Source organism: Rhineura floridana, chromosome 2 (genome assembly GCF_030035675.1).
Source record: "Rhineura floridana isolate rRhiFlo1 chromosome 2, rRhiFlo1.hap2, whole genome shotgun sequence".
Taxonomy (NCBI): Eukaryota; Metazoa; Chordata; class Lepidosauria; order Squamata; family Rhineuridae; genus Rhineura; species Rhineura floridana.
Window position 1 is genome coordinate 145,113,498 of NC_084481.1, and position 17,055 is coordinate 145,130,552.

The 17,055-nt window shown below is 43.4% G+C and overlaps 1 protein-coding gene across 1 annotated transcript; it reads left to right on the plus strand.

Annotated features, from left to right (window-relative positions):
• The first annotated feature begins 4,225 nt into the window (after positions 1-4,225).
• Positions 4,226-7,307, plus strand: FJX1 (four-jointed box kinase 1). Its single transcript, XM_061610778.1, has one exon. The coding sequence runs from the start codon at positions 4,521-4,523 to the stop codon at positions 5,865-5,867; it is 1,347 nt and encodes a 448-aa protein (XP_061466762.1). The 5' UTR covers positions 4,226-4,520; the 3' UTR covers positions 5,868-7,307.
• The last annotated feature ends 9,748 nt before the right edge of the window (positions 7,308-17,055 follow it).

The following is a 17,055-nucleotide window of genomic DNA, read 5'->3' on the forward strand; positions in this document are numbered from 1 at the left end:
TCTGTGTTTCCACCCCATTTTTATTAATAACAAGATGGGAGCATTTGATTGTAACTGAATCTGGCTTTTCTGACCAGGCCACTTAAGATTGCTTGACTATTTTATAGTAAATGACTTGTATTTTACAATTTTGGTACTTTTTCCAGTTTTTACTGATATGCATTCTTATTAATGTATGTATCCAATATTATATATTAATGGTTAGTTGACTGCAAATTAAATTGGTTGTTGATTGTAACGGAATGTGTTTAATACCCCCATTCTGTTTTTAAGTTTTGTTTAGTATTGTAGAACAGCAAACAGAAACTAATGGCGAAATTACTTTTGGCCTATAGGTGGAGTAAGCACAACAATGATGAAGGCACAAAAATTTGCCACAAAGCTTAGTTTAAAGTATTGTCTTCACAGACAGGCAGGGATGTAATTTTTTTTTAAAAAAATCTTTTTAATTTGGAAATATGAAATCCATTATGAACTGTCCATATGAAGTAAGTTTTTGTTCAGTCCTTCTACCTTTACATCAACATCCTAGAAAATTGGGAATCCTGCCTTATAGTTCCACCATAAAAACATTTTTTTAAAAAATGACATTACATTTTGACAGTGATTAAAATAATCTCTGACATTTTAACTGGACTTCCTTTTTCTTTCATCAACAGAGGAAGTTCTACATTTGTCATAGACTTGATCTTATCTTGGGCTGTTACCCTCAGTACTCCAACTGCAAAATAGGAGTAACAATAACTACACAGCAGAAAGTTGCTCTGAAGGTGAGAACATCAATGCTTTACATAAATAAAAAGAGGTTATATAGAGTACTAAGATGCATATTTTGACGCATGTTATAAATTTTGCACAACCAACACTTCATAAAGTATGAGAAATTACTGCGTTCATACCTTAAATTAAGAGTAAAACTCTGAGTATTTGCCACTTTAGAAATGTCTCTCATAAAACAAAAACATACTATTTATATAGTATGTAGATTTCACATACTATTGTAGTAAAGTGACCCAGGCTACAATCCTATGCACAATTCAGACTCTGTTGAGTAAACACACAAAGGATTACACTGCATAAGACTGAACCATGAAGTCCTTGATTCAAATCCCCTCTTTGTCAAAAACTCCCTTGAGGCAAGCTGCTGTTATCTCACCATCAGTCTCCAATGTGCAATATGTGGATAATCAACAACTGAATGAACTTGTTGCAAGGATTTCTGAAATAATGTATATGAATACTTTGAAGACTAGATGCTAAATGCTACATCATATGAATTCTATCAATCTACCAAAAGTTCCACTTTTCTCCACATGGTGGTGTCCTCAATTATACCATGTTATCCCAGGACAGCATCAGTGTCTAATTACTTGTACAACATGCCTTTTTATATTAAAACACTGAATGCTTTTATTAGTTGTGTAAATAATGAATTGGGGTTAGTGGATTAATGCATTTTAATATATGACTGCAAGAAGCAATTATGTAATTTTAACATTGGTGAAGAAGAAAATTAAAGTGTAGATAGTTGTACTTATTAAATATTCATAAAGACTGGTGCAATGTTGTAATAGAACTTCTGAGGGTTTATTGATTTTATTGGTGAAATAAATTCCCACTACTTACAGAATGGATCATAGTTTGGGATCAAGCTTGAAGTGGGCTGCATAACCTGGCGTGATGTTGGCTATTAGACAGGACAGCAAAACAGTACCTCTGCATTCAGAAGAAGTATATGTCTGAATATCAGATACCAGCGACAAACAACAGGGGAGGGCTGTTCTTTTAATGATCTTGTGAATTTCCTAGAAGAAAGTTGGAAATGGAATGCTGGGCTAAATGGGGAAGGGCTGTGACTCAGCGGAAGAGCATCTGCTTTGCATTCAGAAGGTACCAGGTTCAATCTCCAGTATCTCCATGCTGGGAGAGACCCTGTCTGAAATCCTGGGGAGTCTTTGCCAGTCAGTGTGGAGTGTAAAAATAAGGCAGCTTTCCACATTCCCATATTCCTATGTCAATTATGACCAGCTGATGTATGAGTGTGGTTGTCTTCATATTCCCTTACATTATGAGGTCTATGCATGATCCCTGATATTACAGAGGAGTGACTAATCCTTAGAGAAGTAAACATAAATATGTAAAAGTAAGTAAGAGCTCTTAAATGGGCACAGCAGGACACCTGTGTCGTTAGTCATCAGTCATGGGACTCCTATCCAATAGGTCCCTATGACGCTCCTGCAGCCATATTCTAGACATCTTTCACATTGCGATGAGTTGCCCCTTTGTTGCAATGGAGAATGAATGGCATTTTCCCAGCAATCGTATAATTGTGTTCCGAATTGCAGTAGGATTCACTACGGAGTAAATAAGCAAAAGGCTATATGGTATTAGGATCCTACCTACTGAGCAACTATTTTGGTAATCACTATGCAATGCAGCATTGATAGGAACACAATTTGAAGCATTATTTCTCCCTCCCTGCTGCAAACGTTTCTATAAACTCAACCCCCTCCAATTTGGTTCATCAGCATTTTATAGAACTGTTATATCATCTCCCACATTTCAATAAGGCTCACACAAATTATATGTAGCAACTATGTAAATTTATTGATCAGAAACTTTGAAATCTTTCAAGGATGGTTTTCAGTCTAGGCAGGTATCTGCCCATGTCAGCACTTTCTCCTCACCTTCCCACAGAGTGGGAGCAAAACATGAATTGGGAGAAAACATGAGAAGTCAGAGATCATAGCAGCAACCAGCTGTCTTCACCAGCTGAATGTGATTCTCAAATGTAAGTTCTGCTTTGTTCAATGTCACTTTTTTCCAAATTAGTGTACATTGGATTCCATCATTAAGGAACAATTAGGAATTAATAGGGATCCAGAGAGTTTGATATAGATTCTGCTCCCCCTATAGGTTCAAGCCCCCTTTTCTTGGCTTACAAATTCATACAATTTCACCCAAGCATCCAGGTTATTCCAAGCTGTCTCTCATGTGAATCACCATGCTGGCATTATTATTTCACAACTTTGGGAATAGTGTGTGTATGTCATTTATTTGCCACACAGGTGTGAAGAATGGCCCTAGAGCATTGCCAAGGACCTAGAGTATTGTTTTGAAAGGATGAAAAATAGGTCACAAATGATTGGGAGTGACTGGCAAAAAGTTAACAGTTTCCAGAGGTTGAAATGGTGGAACCTTTCAAGGGTGAATTGAATTACAGCAGAACCTTGACAGGCCTTGCACATGCTTCCAACTTCTACCTCATTACTATTTCCTATATATTACTCCAGCTTTAAGCACTCCATGACACATATAAGCCAGCAACTTGCCTTACAGCATCCTAAAGCATCTGTAAAAGAACTTTTTATTGATCATTCCAAGAAAGGAGCCTATAGGCACATTCTAGAATAGAAGGGCTTGTTCCCCCCCCTTTAGTCTTTCTTCATTATGACCTGGACCTTTTGTCATACTTGAACTTTCTGGATCTGTGTTTCAATATCCTTCTTGACCAGAGGCAACTTAAACTGGATATATTACTCCAAAATTAAATTTTGCAATAGCTGTATATAACAGTACCTTTCTCAAATCTTATGGCCTTTATCAAGGGAGTAAGCCCCCTTAGGCACAATGAGGTTACTGCAGAGTAAGCCTGTGAAGGATTTGCGCTGTGAATGTTCCCGTTCAAACCATGCCTTTTCTGTGCCTTGGCGGGCAGATGGGAGGACTCTTTTGAGTTGCACATAAACTCTTCTTCCCAGATTTCAAGGCCCCTGCATTTATTTTGTTAACAGAAAGCAAACCCATATCGCCCCAACTAATCTTTGCACCCCCTCTACTCCTATCCTAATCTATCCCCACTCAAACGGAAGGCTCTTTGAAACCAGTACAATAATTCGCCTCGTTCCCATCTTTTATTCTAAACATGCCGAATCCTTTGTGCTTCCCAAACCGGGTGGGAGGAGGGAGGGGCAGTCGGAGATAGCAGATGGCCCATCCCGCCCCTTCTCAGAGATGCCGCCGATCGCAGCTAGGAAGGGAACAGCGGGGTAGCAAAAGCCACTTCCAGACTCCAGGTGGCTCGGAGAGTGCCCCCAGTTTTTGTAAGCGGCCCCCATGGACAGCCATTCCCCGACAAGGGGCCCACCCTCTCCCGAGCCGTTGCCTTTTTAAGCGGAAACCATGCTGGGCGGTGGGCTGGGTCCCTCTGCTCCCCCTCGCTTTCCCACGTGGTCTCGGCGCTTGTGAATTTCAATCGCTGGAGGGACTCGGCGCAGATACCGGTCCCGCCGCTGAGATCGGGGCAGCCGCCCACAGAAGCGCTTTCCGCAGGGCAGGAGCCTCCCTGCTTTTGTAGGCAGGCTGCCGCTGCCGCCGGGGTCTTGGACAGACCAGCCGCAACCACCATGAGCAAAGGCAGTCCCGATCGGGAGAGCGGCGGGGCTGCACAGCCGCCGGGTCCCGAAGCAGCGGACTGAGACAGCGGCACCACCAAAGCCAGCAAGAGCAGCGGGAGGAGAATGCAACGAGCAGGTCTGGCCGGGCTGGGCTCCGTGGCCGTGCTCTGGCTGCTGGCGTTGGCTTCCCTGGTGGGGCTGTGGAGCGGGCGGATCGTGGAGCCGGGAGCCTTCGGACCGAGGCTCCCGAAAGAGCAACCCGAACTGGGCTTTGGAGGTATCGAAGCAGCGCCGGCAGCTACAAGTCGCTTCCTCCGCCCTCCAAGTCAAGGCGCCCAGAAAACTTTCCGAGCGCTGCTCACGCTGCCGGGACAGCCAACGGAGCCTCAGGAGGGGCCAGGCGAAAGCGGGCAGGAGCCGCCGTCGCCGCCGCCTCTTTCTTTGGATCATTCTCTGCGGGAGAAGCAAGGGGCGAAGGGCAGCACGGAGCAGCTTCCCGCCTCCCCGGTGCGCGGTGGGGTCTTCTGGAGCAGGGCGCTGGAGGCTCAAGTGCCCGCAGGCTTCTCGGCAGAGGAGACGGCCTCGTGGCTGCGGGCGGCCCGGGAAGGGCGCGTCGTGTCGCTGGAGCGGGGCGGCTGCGGCCGTAGCTCCAACCGACTGGCCCGGCTCTCGGACGGGAGCCGCGCCTGTGTGCGCTACGGCATCAACCCAGAGCAGATCCAGGGCGAGGCGCTCTCCTACCATCTGGCCGAGCTGCTGGGCATTCAAGAGCGTCTGCCGCCTCTGGCGCTCGCCCGGGTGGAAGCCCGCGGTGGGCAGTGGGCGCAAGTGCGCGACGAGCTGCGCGGCTCCCATTGGGCTGAGGGCGCCGTGGTGAGCCTCGCACAGTGGGTAGACAATCTGACCGACGTGGTGGCTCCAGCCCCCTGGCGGGCAGAGGCGGGAGCGGCGGCGGGCAGGAGGCTGCAGCCCCTAACGGCGGGGGAGCTGCGGGGCCTCGGCCAAGCGCAGCTGGTGGAGTTGGTGCAGTGGAGCGACTTGATCCTCTTCGACTACCTGACTGCCAACTTCGACCGGCTGGTCAGCAACCTGTTCAGCCTGCAGTGGGACCCGCGGGTGATGCATCGTGCCACCAGCAACCTGCACCGGGCCCCCAATGGGGGGCTGGTCTTCCTCGACAACGAGGCCGGCCTGGTGCACGGCTACCGGCTGCTGGCCATGTGGGACAAGTACAACGAACCTTTGCTGCGCTCCGTCTGCATCTTCCGCGAGGCCACCGCCCAGCGGGTGCGGGAGCTGTACCGTCTGCGCAACGCGGCCTCCGAGCTGCTCAGACTCTACCGGACTCGGGAGCCCCTGGCAGAGATCGTGGGCTTCCTTTCCGACCGACAAGCCCAGCTGCTCCAGGACCGCGTCGACTTTGTCCACAAGCACATTTTGCACTGCAAAGCCAAGGCCGGCGCGCTGTGACCCGCTTTGCCGGCTTGGATTTACGGGACTTGAAGGGATCGAAGTAAAACAGCCGAGGTGGGATTTTTTTCCACCTTCCTAGCACCGTGTATCTGCAGGAGATTAACGCTGGACCCCAGCAAGTTGAAGGTGGCTGGCATGCACCCCAGCACTGTTGAAATCTTGCAGAGGGATATGCGAACAGGCCTTGCTAAACTGAACTTTGTAATTGAGTGCATTTTTTTAGGGTGGGGGAGGGGAGATACTTTATGGTTCCCAGATATGTTGTTGCTGGGATCCATCAGCAGAATGTGGTCTTCCTTTGTTTGATGGTCACAGTTTAAATTGCAGTCCCACAAGTAAAACGTCTGGCTGAGCAGCCTTCCACAGCCAGTCCTCCCAGCTTCACACCATGAGATCTGGGTTGGCTTAGATTTTATTTTTGTCAGTTTGATGCACTTAAAAATATATATAATTAGCCTTTTTAGGCATTGGGTGTGATGATGCCTCTGATACACCTGTTCTGCACTATTGTCCGCTATAAAACTAGGCCAGATAATATTCTTCCATTGCACAGTGTAGTTTTGTTTTTGTCTTTGTCAAATCTAATTCGTTAATGTTCAAAAGTGCTTTGAATGACCCAGTGAATGGCCTGGGAGTACCTGACGCTGGAACTAAATGGGTGTGGCCCTAATACGTTCCTTGGGTGAGAGACGATTTGGAGCCCCATTTAAGATCAAGGTATAATTAAAAGTGTATATTTGAACTGCTATGTATCTCCCTGTATTAATTTCACACTGGATTTCTCTTTCTAGTGTGTCTTCCCCTTTAATGGCTCTTAAGAGCTTCTCTTAAGAATTCTCTCTAAAACACTCTGTACAAATCTGTTGTCAGTAGTTGGAAGGCACCAGCTACCTTTTCCTTCCAGCGAGGATCAGTAAGCACACAAGTTTCCCTGTCAATGCTCTTTGTAGCAACAACAAACCCATTTTCTTTTAAATTGAAAAGCATTTGTAATCCAGTAACTGACACTGCAATCTGTGACTGTCCCACTTATGGAACTGCTTTTTCTTGTGGATCTTCCTAGCCAGGACAGGCATATTGTCAAAAATTAGTAAAAATTGTGCTGAAAAAGTCACTGTTCTAGTAGCCCTTGACCCTAACCCGTGAAAAGCATTTGGCAAAATTCCTTAGTTTCTCGGTGTGTCTGTTTTTATATGTAACCACTACTGTACAGTAAATAATTGACTAATGGGGTGATGGAGGAGAAAATATTCCCAGGTTTGTAGTATTGTCAGTGTAGTAAAAAAAAGTGATGCATTAATCTGGAGGAGGGAAAAATCAATTTCATGCACTTTATTTTGACTTTTTTTTTTTATAAAAAAGACCTTTTTATTTTTTAAAAAGTTTGCATTTTAGGTACATGACGTATGTTCTTCAGCTCTTCTGTAACATACTAAAGAAATGGATATTTCAGTAAAAATGTGTTAATGTTTTGCCTTTTTTGTGTTTGAGATTTTGGTTTTATGAAAAGCAGTCTTTCTTCTGACACATTTCCTTCTCTTCCATTATTTTGATGGGTGCTCTTCTTTACTCAGTCTAAAAGAGTTAGTGATAGAGAACCTGGTCTTTAGAGTTAATTTTGTAGAATCTCGTTCTGCCTTAGCCAAAACCACATGTTTTTCAAGGAATGCATAACCCACATGTCTTGTGGCCATTGCTGATTTGAGTAAGAATTCCTGCACAAATTTCCAGAAAAATAACTGTGAGTATATTTTAAACTGACTTGATTCAGTCAGTTCAAATTTCAGCACTAACTGTCCCTGTTTGGCTCCTTCTCACATTGGTAAAAACCTGTTACAGTAGTACCAAAAACTATAAAATGAGAGCATCTCTGAGAGCATATGCCATATTCCACAGCTGTTAATTTCATTTTCATCTTGGTTTCTGGGAAACCAATAACAAATGGAAAACGTTGAGTTATTATTAATGCCAAAACAATTCAGGGCTTCATTTTAGCTTAGTGCTAAAATTCTGCCCCAGGTGGGAGTGGGGACAAACTGAAACTAAAATGTATGTAATTTTAACTAAAGTTCAAGGCCCCAATCTAGCAAGGGAGACCCATGAACAGAAGCAGTATTTTTGCCTGCCTGTCTAGCACCAATGCCCATCTCAGTCTGCAATATAATCCTCATCTGGGTCCCACGGAACTGGCTGGTGATAAATTTTGACGCACATGAACACATACATCCCTCTGCAGGCCATCAAGCTGTTGTATGTGGCTGGAACTGGTTTGGGTCTTTAAGTCTTTTGAGAGATTTGAGCTAGCTTTTGAGGAGCTATGCCATACAGTAGGAGGGCAGTGTTATAAACACCTCTTTGTAAGCAGAGAATGTGGAGTATGAAATAAAGCAGCTTAATCCCCCAAACTTTATGTGCTTATCAGATAAGAATGTAATCTCTGACACATCTGGAGGAAATGCATCCTTTTAGTTGGGAGGCCAAAGTGCATTTTGTAGGCATCAGATAAGTAAGTGCAGTTGACATTTTGAGCATGAGAATATCCTTACGAGTGCTAAGAGCTTCATTGCCTGCAGATTGCACACTTTTTGGTAACAATACTTACTTCAAGTGATGGGGCTGGTTTGAATCATCTTGATCATAATTACTTCTGAGATTGAGAGCACAATGGTGCTTTTACAAAGGCTAGACACTGGACCTTTAAAATGCATAGGACTTGTTAACTAAGTATTGTTCTCAAACCTTCTAACTGCCCTAGAAGGCTCTTTCACTCCACTGCTTCAACTGACAGGGCTCTTTATTTAACTCTTATTTATAGCTCACAGCTTTTTATCACTCAGCACAATGCACAGAGTCCCATGTGGTGTTCCTTTGCCATTTACATGATAATATACAATTTAACTGTGTAATTCTTTCCAGCGCTGTTTGTCAGCATGAGTTTTGTAAGTCGCTTGGCTGCAATGTTTCAGATGCATTCAGCTAATGAAAATACATTTAAATAATATAGCAGTGGCATAAATTCTAAACTACCCAAAGAGCAAACAGTGGTGCTACAGACATCCTTAAGATTTCCCTACTGCTTAAATGTTTCTGGAAGTATCAACATGATTGCAGTTTCAAGTAGCTTTAATAGGTGATACATCTCTGCAGCAGTGCCAGAGCCAAGCCTCAGATAATTACACCTTTCTAAAAGAATCTGGGACTTTCTCTTTGATGCTTGGTGACTGTTTCAAATTATATGAAGGCAGTTATGTTTGGAAATGGGAGAATAGTTTTAAGTGGATGACACTGGAGGGTGGAGGGAAGCTTCACGCAAGTGGGAAAATGGCTTCATGGAGAGATGGATTATTAGCTTGATTGTATTATTAGAGATTCGGAGCATACAAGCAGATTTTATTAGGGCCACAGGCACCACTGCTGTCCTGGTCATCTTGACTTCCCAACATCTTCTTTGCCTGTGCCCTCTGTTGATCTCATTGGCTGATTTGATGCCACAGTTGCCTTTTTCAGTGAGTTGGTTTTCTTTACTTTGGCTGTACCACATAAAATTACAAGTGGGACCTCATATATACCCTGTTCTAAAACAGTTGCATTGGTTGCCAGTTTGTTTCCAGGCCAAATTCAAGGCAGTGGTGTCACTAGGGTTGGTGTCACCTGGTGCGGTAACTCCTTGGCTAACCCCCAAATCTCCTGTTGAGTGTGCGTGTGCGCGATGCCAACCAGCCATGCCCCTGGGAGGGTGCACGCCAGAGGGGCACCCAGCCGGAGAAGCAGGCCTGGGAACGCCGGTGAGCCTCCCTCACCCCGCCGACGCTGCTCCCGGTTTCTCTCGCCCACCTGCCTGCCTCCGAGGAGGAGTTGGCTGCTCCGATGCCGACCCGGAGTGCTTCTCGGCTCCTTTGCCGGGCAATGGTGCAGGCGCCCTACCCCACGATGGGGCAGCTCTGGGTGTCACCCCCCTCATGGTGTCACCCGGGTGCGGTCCGCACCCCACTAGTGACACCACTGATTCAAGGTGTTCACATTAGTGTTTAAATTCCTAAATTACTTAGGCCCCAAATATCTAACAGACCATCTCCTTCCCTACAGTTCCTCTTGGGTGTTAAGATCAGCAGAGGGGTCCTTCTTGGTAGTTTCACCACCCTCAGAAGTTTGGGGTAGTGATGGCCCAAGAGAGGGCTTTCTCTGTGGCAGCACCTAAGTTGTAGAATTCCCTCCTTACAGAGGTGTGTCTGGGATCTTTGCTGTACAGTTTTCAGCTAATGCTAAAGACGTACCTCTTCAGCACTTTAGATGTGTTTTCAGGACCACCCTATTCCTGTGAATGTTATGTGCTTTAATGGTTTTTAATACTGTACTTAATACCTTTGGGTGACGGGTGAGCAATATAATAAGTATAAGCTGTCTGCTTTTGGCTCAGCTGCTGTGATGTTATAAGTGGCCTTATGAACCTTAGCCTATACTAAGGTGAGTCTGTGGGCTACATACCTTCCAGAGGCCGCTTACCAGTGGTGGGTGGGGTCAAAGGCAAAAGTGGGCAGAGCAATGGATGTGACTTTCACCTTTGTACAGTAGGCTACATTTCAGATATGCAAATGTCAGGTTTTCACAAACGCCACTTCTCTCCATCCTCCCAGTCAAGCAAGAGGCCTTATTTGTCCTAGAATTCGTTCAAATAAATTCTAGCCAAGCAAAAGCACTTGAGGAGAAGGAAGAGGGTATGGCCTGGGGAGAGTTAAAAGGGCCAAAAAGAAAGTCCTGAGGGCCACATTTGGCTCCTGGGCCTGAGATTTCCCTCTAACCTATACAGTTCATTGATTAAGGGAAACCATTTCATCCTGAATTTCAGAAACAAGCTGTGGTTGCAGATCAGTTGAATCTTTTCAGCATCTTTCAAGAAATAGGCAGACGGTCATCAATAGGATTAGCCACAGTTGTTAAACTAGTGGCATCTATGCAGTTGGCCTAACACTCTGTCCTTCAAACTTGAGTCCCCAGAGGTTGTTGGACTACAGCTCCTGTCATTCTTGGACATTGGCTAAGGTGGCTGAGGTTGATGGGAGTTGTAATCTGACAACATCTGGGGACCCAAGGTGGTGGTGGTGGTGGTTATTATTATTTGATTCATATCCCACCCTTCTTCACAGCAGGAGCCCAGGGCGGCAAACAAAAACACTAAAAACATTAAAACATCATAAAAACAAACTTTAAAACACATTAAAGCAAAACATCTTCAAAAATGTTACTTAAAAAAAGCCATCAAAACATCTAAGATTAAAAACATTTTGAAAAACAAGGTTTAAGAACATATTAAAAAGCAATTCCAACAGATGCAGACTGGGATAGGTCTCAACTTAAAAGATAACAGAGATGGCGCCTGTCTATTATTTGTCTAATAGGTTGAAGAACAGTGGTCTAACAAAATACATCCTAGTATATGGTGCACTAAATTTGAGTCTGCTTTGACCACTATATTTGGAAAAATAAATATCCTTAGTTCTGGAGCAGCTGAGGATATCCGATTCTACATGAGAGTTGCATTGCATTCTGATTAGCTCTCTAAGATCAGGTGCTAGTTTGTTGTTGTCCCCTTGCCCTATCTCTGAAATTATTTAGCAGCAGAAAGCCAATGAAGACAGTAGGAAAGAACCAATTAATCCAATGAGCCAGGGCTGAAATCTATGAGTAAGACAACTTTTTGTTTTTCTTTGCCCCATCCTCTTTAGGGGGCATGGGGTACCTTGCTAGTCTGTTTGAGAAAAGGGGGGAAAGCAAGAGAAATCCTGACTTATCTGTTGCCGAAAGAAAACACAAAAGGAAGTTTCAGCACAGAAATTAAAATATCTAGTCTGGGACAAGATTAGGTAAGTAGTTAAGTCCAGTAGTAAATTAATGCATCCTGAATCTCTCATTTTGTGGGGAAAGGGGTGCTTCCAGATGAACTGTTTATTGAAGGAAGATTAATCAAAGTTGGCTATTTAATGAGTATTCATTCTGATTTGTTTGCGGGGCAGTTAGATGACCTTGCATCAAAGCAAGTGTTATCTCACACTTTCCTTACTGCAGAAAGTCTGATCTGTTAGGAAAGCAAATATGTTGCACAAGACCTCCCAATCAACTATAATTTTGCAACCTCAATTTGCCGATATGTGATTGAATCCCAACCAAAAATAGTAATGGTATTTAAGTGCTCTAACAAAACCGAAAAGGTGTTATGACATTTAACAACATGCTTTGGAACTGTTGAGAAAATATTTGCTGCATATTATTCTGTTAGTGCCAGGGACCATGTGTCTCTGAGAGATAAATTCTTCAGTTGCTATCAAGTTAAGGAACACTCCTTCAGCTTTTCCCTTAAAACAGAACACTCTTTTATGCATTGTTGGTCTAGCACATTCCTTGCATTCCAATTCCTGCTTTATACCCTGCCTGGGATCTTACTGCTTTTAACCCAAAGAAGCAATCGGTTTTCTAACTTCTTGATGATTGTAGTCTCGCATCATCATCACTAGTGGCTTCCTTTAAGTAACTCCAGTCATTTATTTAAGCATAAATGGTGGAGCAGATTTATTAGGAAAATAGAGGAAACATTAACCAAGATATTATTCACAAGGAAAGACACACATTAGCAATGTAGGTTTATCTGTGTAAATTTACCTAACTTGTATAATTCTGGATGCTAAGTTTCCTTACTCAGAATCTGGAGGTTTTGTGGGGTGGGAAAGGATGATAGGAAACTTGTCAATTACAGGGGGATGACTGAGTATGCAGCATACTCAGAAGAGTTGGGAAAGTGCGCAAATCCTGCTGAAACCATCTGTGCATAATTCCTGAAGATGTTCAAGCTATTATCTACAATCACACAATTGCACTATCAGCTTCTTCATTACAGTGATGTGTAGATGGTCCCCGTACTGCTTTCCAATCTGACGTTTTTTCACTGATTAATGAAGGTGTATTTTAAATCATGTGTATCACCTAATCCTGTGAAACTAGATCAAAAGCATACAATAGTCACATTCATCCATTTAGGACGTCACCACATTTGAATCTGAGATGAACAGCTAAATCTGAATATGATGTATTAGTAACTCAAGGCCCTATCAGGGTTGTGTCATGAGAGAATTAGGTAGTTGTCAGTCACCTTTGATTACTAGTTTCCCTGTATTTAGATCCAGAAGTATCTACTGAATGACACGTATGACAAGTGAAAACTGTCTAGTTCTATAACTGAGTGGTGGAGCACATGCTTTGCATGCAGAAGGTCCCTCATAAAGAGGCCTATCTGAAATGTTGGAGAGCAGCTATCGGACGGTGTAGACAATACTGAGCTACAGAGAGCCAATGGCCTGACTTGGGTATATGGCTGCTTTCTGTGTTCCTAAGGGTCCAACTGAATGTGACACACCAATCACACACTTAGCAACTGCATTATTGGCTTTTTAAAAGTAAACTCTGTATGTGTGGACAATCCAGATTGGGACCTTGGCATTGGGGTAGGAGGGCTTTAACCCTTTTTCCCTTCCTGCAGTCCTAGTCTGGATTGGGTCCCCTGCACCTTCAGTTTGCAATGGGGGAAAAGTTCCCATTTGTTGCAATGGGAGCTTTCTAAAAAAAAAAAAGATGCAAATAGGTGGCACAGAACCCATGAGCTGGATCAGGACTGCAGTGGCTGGCAAAGAGTTAAACCTAACCCCCGTGCCAAGGTTCTGAGTGGTGTTTTTTTTTAAATCCACTTGACAGCTCTGAAACAACTCTAACAAGAGTCCAAGCAGCCTCCTGATGTGTGTTAATCCCTGATTTATTTGTACCAATGTGAAAAGGGAGGGTTTTATTTTCCTCCAGTGCATGTGGAATCTATATGAAAAGTTGGAATGGTTGTATTTGTATGCATGTTTGTATATTTATACCCAGAGAGATCAGTGTTTCTAATCAAAGCTGTGATTTGTTTACAGACTCGTGTCATTTCAGGACTGACAATAAATACTGATCACATAACCGGCTAGTAGAGAGATGAAAAAATTATTACAATGATTACCACTATCGCCACCCCCCCCCAAAAAAAAACCCTCTACATTTTCCTCCTGAACAAGGGAGAAGAGTAACTTACTTCTGCTATTATTTTGCACAAGGCAACCATGGTTCCATGGCCATTGTGGTGAAAGAGGAGTCACCCCAGATTCAAGAGGAGGCTTGTCAATGGAATCTTTACTTGCCTCCGCCTCCCAGCTCATTCACTCATCATGTTTCAGCAAAAATCAGTTATTTAGTTGCTTGCATGTAGTTTGAACTGCTACTAATTGAAGAGTAGTGGCTTCCAAGTGCCCTAGATACGGGATTCTACCTGAATTCTGTCTTTGCTTGAAATCCTGGAACTGGAGGTGACCATGCACACCCTTTAGTTTCACCTGCTGCACTTTCAATGGCATCTACTGAGGGCAACACATCATTCTAGTTTCTATCATTCCCTTGTAGGTTTTGAGCCACAATTTGAAAATCAGTGGCTTTGGGATCTCATTAAAAATAATCATATTGTTTGAATAAGCATATTCCTGAATTGCATAAGCAGTTCATGTGTGATGATCACACTAACTCACACAGATGTGTGATGTTCACACTAACGTGCACAGTAGCTTATAGTGGATTTGAAAACTTTGAATTTGACAATGTGTACCTTGTAGGTGACACCTTACTGAATTTTCAGAAGACCAGCTTATGCAGTGATAATTGCAACTGCAGATAAAAATTGTGATGTTGCAAATCTACCCCACACATCTGCCATTCTAAAGCAGTTTGTGACAATGCATTTGCTTACTTTACTGCATGCATATAGGCTCATTATTTTTAAATCAACTTGTTTTGGATTTATGCATCACACTACATTCTAAAAATTCTTTTCCTATGGAAAAATCCCCCATGGTGCTGCAATTTTACCCCCAGGGCAAGCTACTGCAGCACAGATGGGGTAGAATTCAGTTTTAGCACAAGTAACATTTCATCACTGCTTCATCAATAACAGAGTACTGTCTGATCACACAATGATTTGAAAATGTTGGCAATGCCCAGCAGAGAGGGATAAGATAGCAGCTTCATTTGCATTAATTGGGAATTAGAGTGGGCCCTACCTTTCACTTGGCCAAGTAAAGAAAAGAAAAGTTTCATGATTTGCTTTCCTTTGAGTATTCTCCATAGTGATCATATTCACAAGGTACCCACTTATGTGCTTAGTGGTCCAAGCCCTGCTTGACTATGAGATCACTTTAGGACTTCATTCCATTGATATGTTACTTGGTCTTATTCTAGAATCACACTGTTAAAAATTTAACTGTAGGTCAGAAATTGTACACTTTGTAACTGTCTCTTAACAACAGTAGGGCAGACTGTATAATCAGCAGCTCCTGCTGCAGCCAAGAATGATGGCAGGGATATTGGCAATGACCTATAAACCCTTTTACCTTGAGATTGTTGCCCCAAGGCATTAGCAAGAAAGGACTTGTCTGCATGGGTGACATGACCTAGTTTTATAGCCATTAGAGGCTAGGCAGCAGGGGATGTACAGGCAGCAGCCAGGCAGTCAAAATGGCTATAGGCAACATTCTGTACTCCTTGTGCCCAGTTTCCCCACATTAGAGTAAACTGACCAAAAAAGAAAAGGTGTAACACCATAGCTATCAAATAAAACCACCATTTAGTCTCACTAGTCTGAGCTTCTGTCAGGACCCTGTGTGGCCCCAGTCAACAAGTGCTCAAAGCACTAAGATTAATTTAGTAATCTTTGTGACATCTCTGGTAAGGCAAGTTGGTATTATTTCCCCCAAATTATAGAGGGGTACTACAAGAATGTGGCTTACTGAAGGACACACATGATTCTTGGCTGAAGTTTGAACCTCCAGTTCACAGCTCAAGTTTTTAACCATTATGGCACTCCCAACTCTCTGTATACCTGGAATATTTGTTAATCTTTCCAAGTGGAGTACCTGGACTCCTTGGGGGGGGGTGTCACAAGAACCCTGGGGGAACAGGCTGAGAGCCACTGCAGCAACCTGGCTCTTCAACAAAATTACAAAATGTAGTTGAAAGTGGCACTGGATTCAGATGGATTCCAAATCTCGATGTTAAGCAAGATGCCTCTGAGGTGTTTTGGGATTTCCAGTTGCAAAGTGGGATCTCTGCAAGATGGCATGAGTTGCATCAAGGATCCCTGAAGTGCTTTGTAACATCTTTTTTTTTTTTTAAAGCTACAGACAAGCATCTATTGAAAATGAAAACAATGTTTTTAAGCTTACCATAAAACCAGTAAGGGATGATGGATGAGGGATAAAGAAAACATCAGCGTGGGGAGAGAGCTCAGAGGGAAGAGTTACACTGTAACTGATAGGTCTAGCTTGCAATCAGAAGGAATAGTTTTACCAGCATTCCCCAATGCTAGTGCTTTGAGGGAGGGAGCAGCTTCACAAGAGCAAAACATATATCTCTAAGCTTAAGAAAGATTGTTATTTGTTGATGATTTTGTTGTCATCCTATGTAAAAATCATTTCCATGAGGAGACATGCCTTGGATTATTTTTTTTTTTAGTGGAGCTCCTATACACCGGGATATATGTAAGCTTTAATTTGATAGTGATTTTTTGAGACGCCCATGTAAAATCATGCAAATTCAAGAGGATTTGACTTAGTTCTATTGGATCCCATTTATATCCGGATCCCTTGAAAAAGCAAAGCAACTGTGTGCCTGTGTGTGCGCATTTTCTTTCCGTTTGTCTAGGAAGGAAGGGAAACGATCTGGGGGAGAATGGGAGAAAAGCAACCGGGGAGGTGTTTCTAGTACCATGAAGATTCAAAATATGCCTGTGGACCCCCAAAGGTTGGTGACCCATAGCCCCTCCCCCATCAAATTAATCTCCCCGAAAATGCCACCACTCCTTGACATTTCTGTCCTCACACAGAGCTTGACGTTCTTGCAGCTGCTGATCTTCCCCCCTAGCTCTCTCTGCTCTGCCACAGGCTAGGTGCTCAATGAAAAATGCAGGTGGAAGTGTTCCTCAACCTTGTTGTCTTGTTTCTCAGGTATTTATTTGAAGACTCAGACATAAAATGTATTCGCACAACGCTTTCCCTGCCTGCAGTTCATAAGTACAGCACTTCAGCATGCTGTTCCCCAACAAGGTTGACATGGACAATGATGGGTC

Excerpts from the sequence above, each read along its gene's own strand:
- FJX1 (XM_061610778.1), top strand. The coding sequence starts at position 4,521 with ATGCAACGAGCAGGTCTGGCCGGGCTGGGCTCCGTGGCCGTGCTCTGG.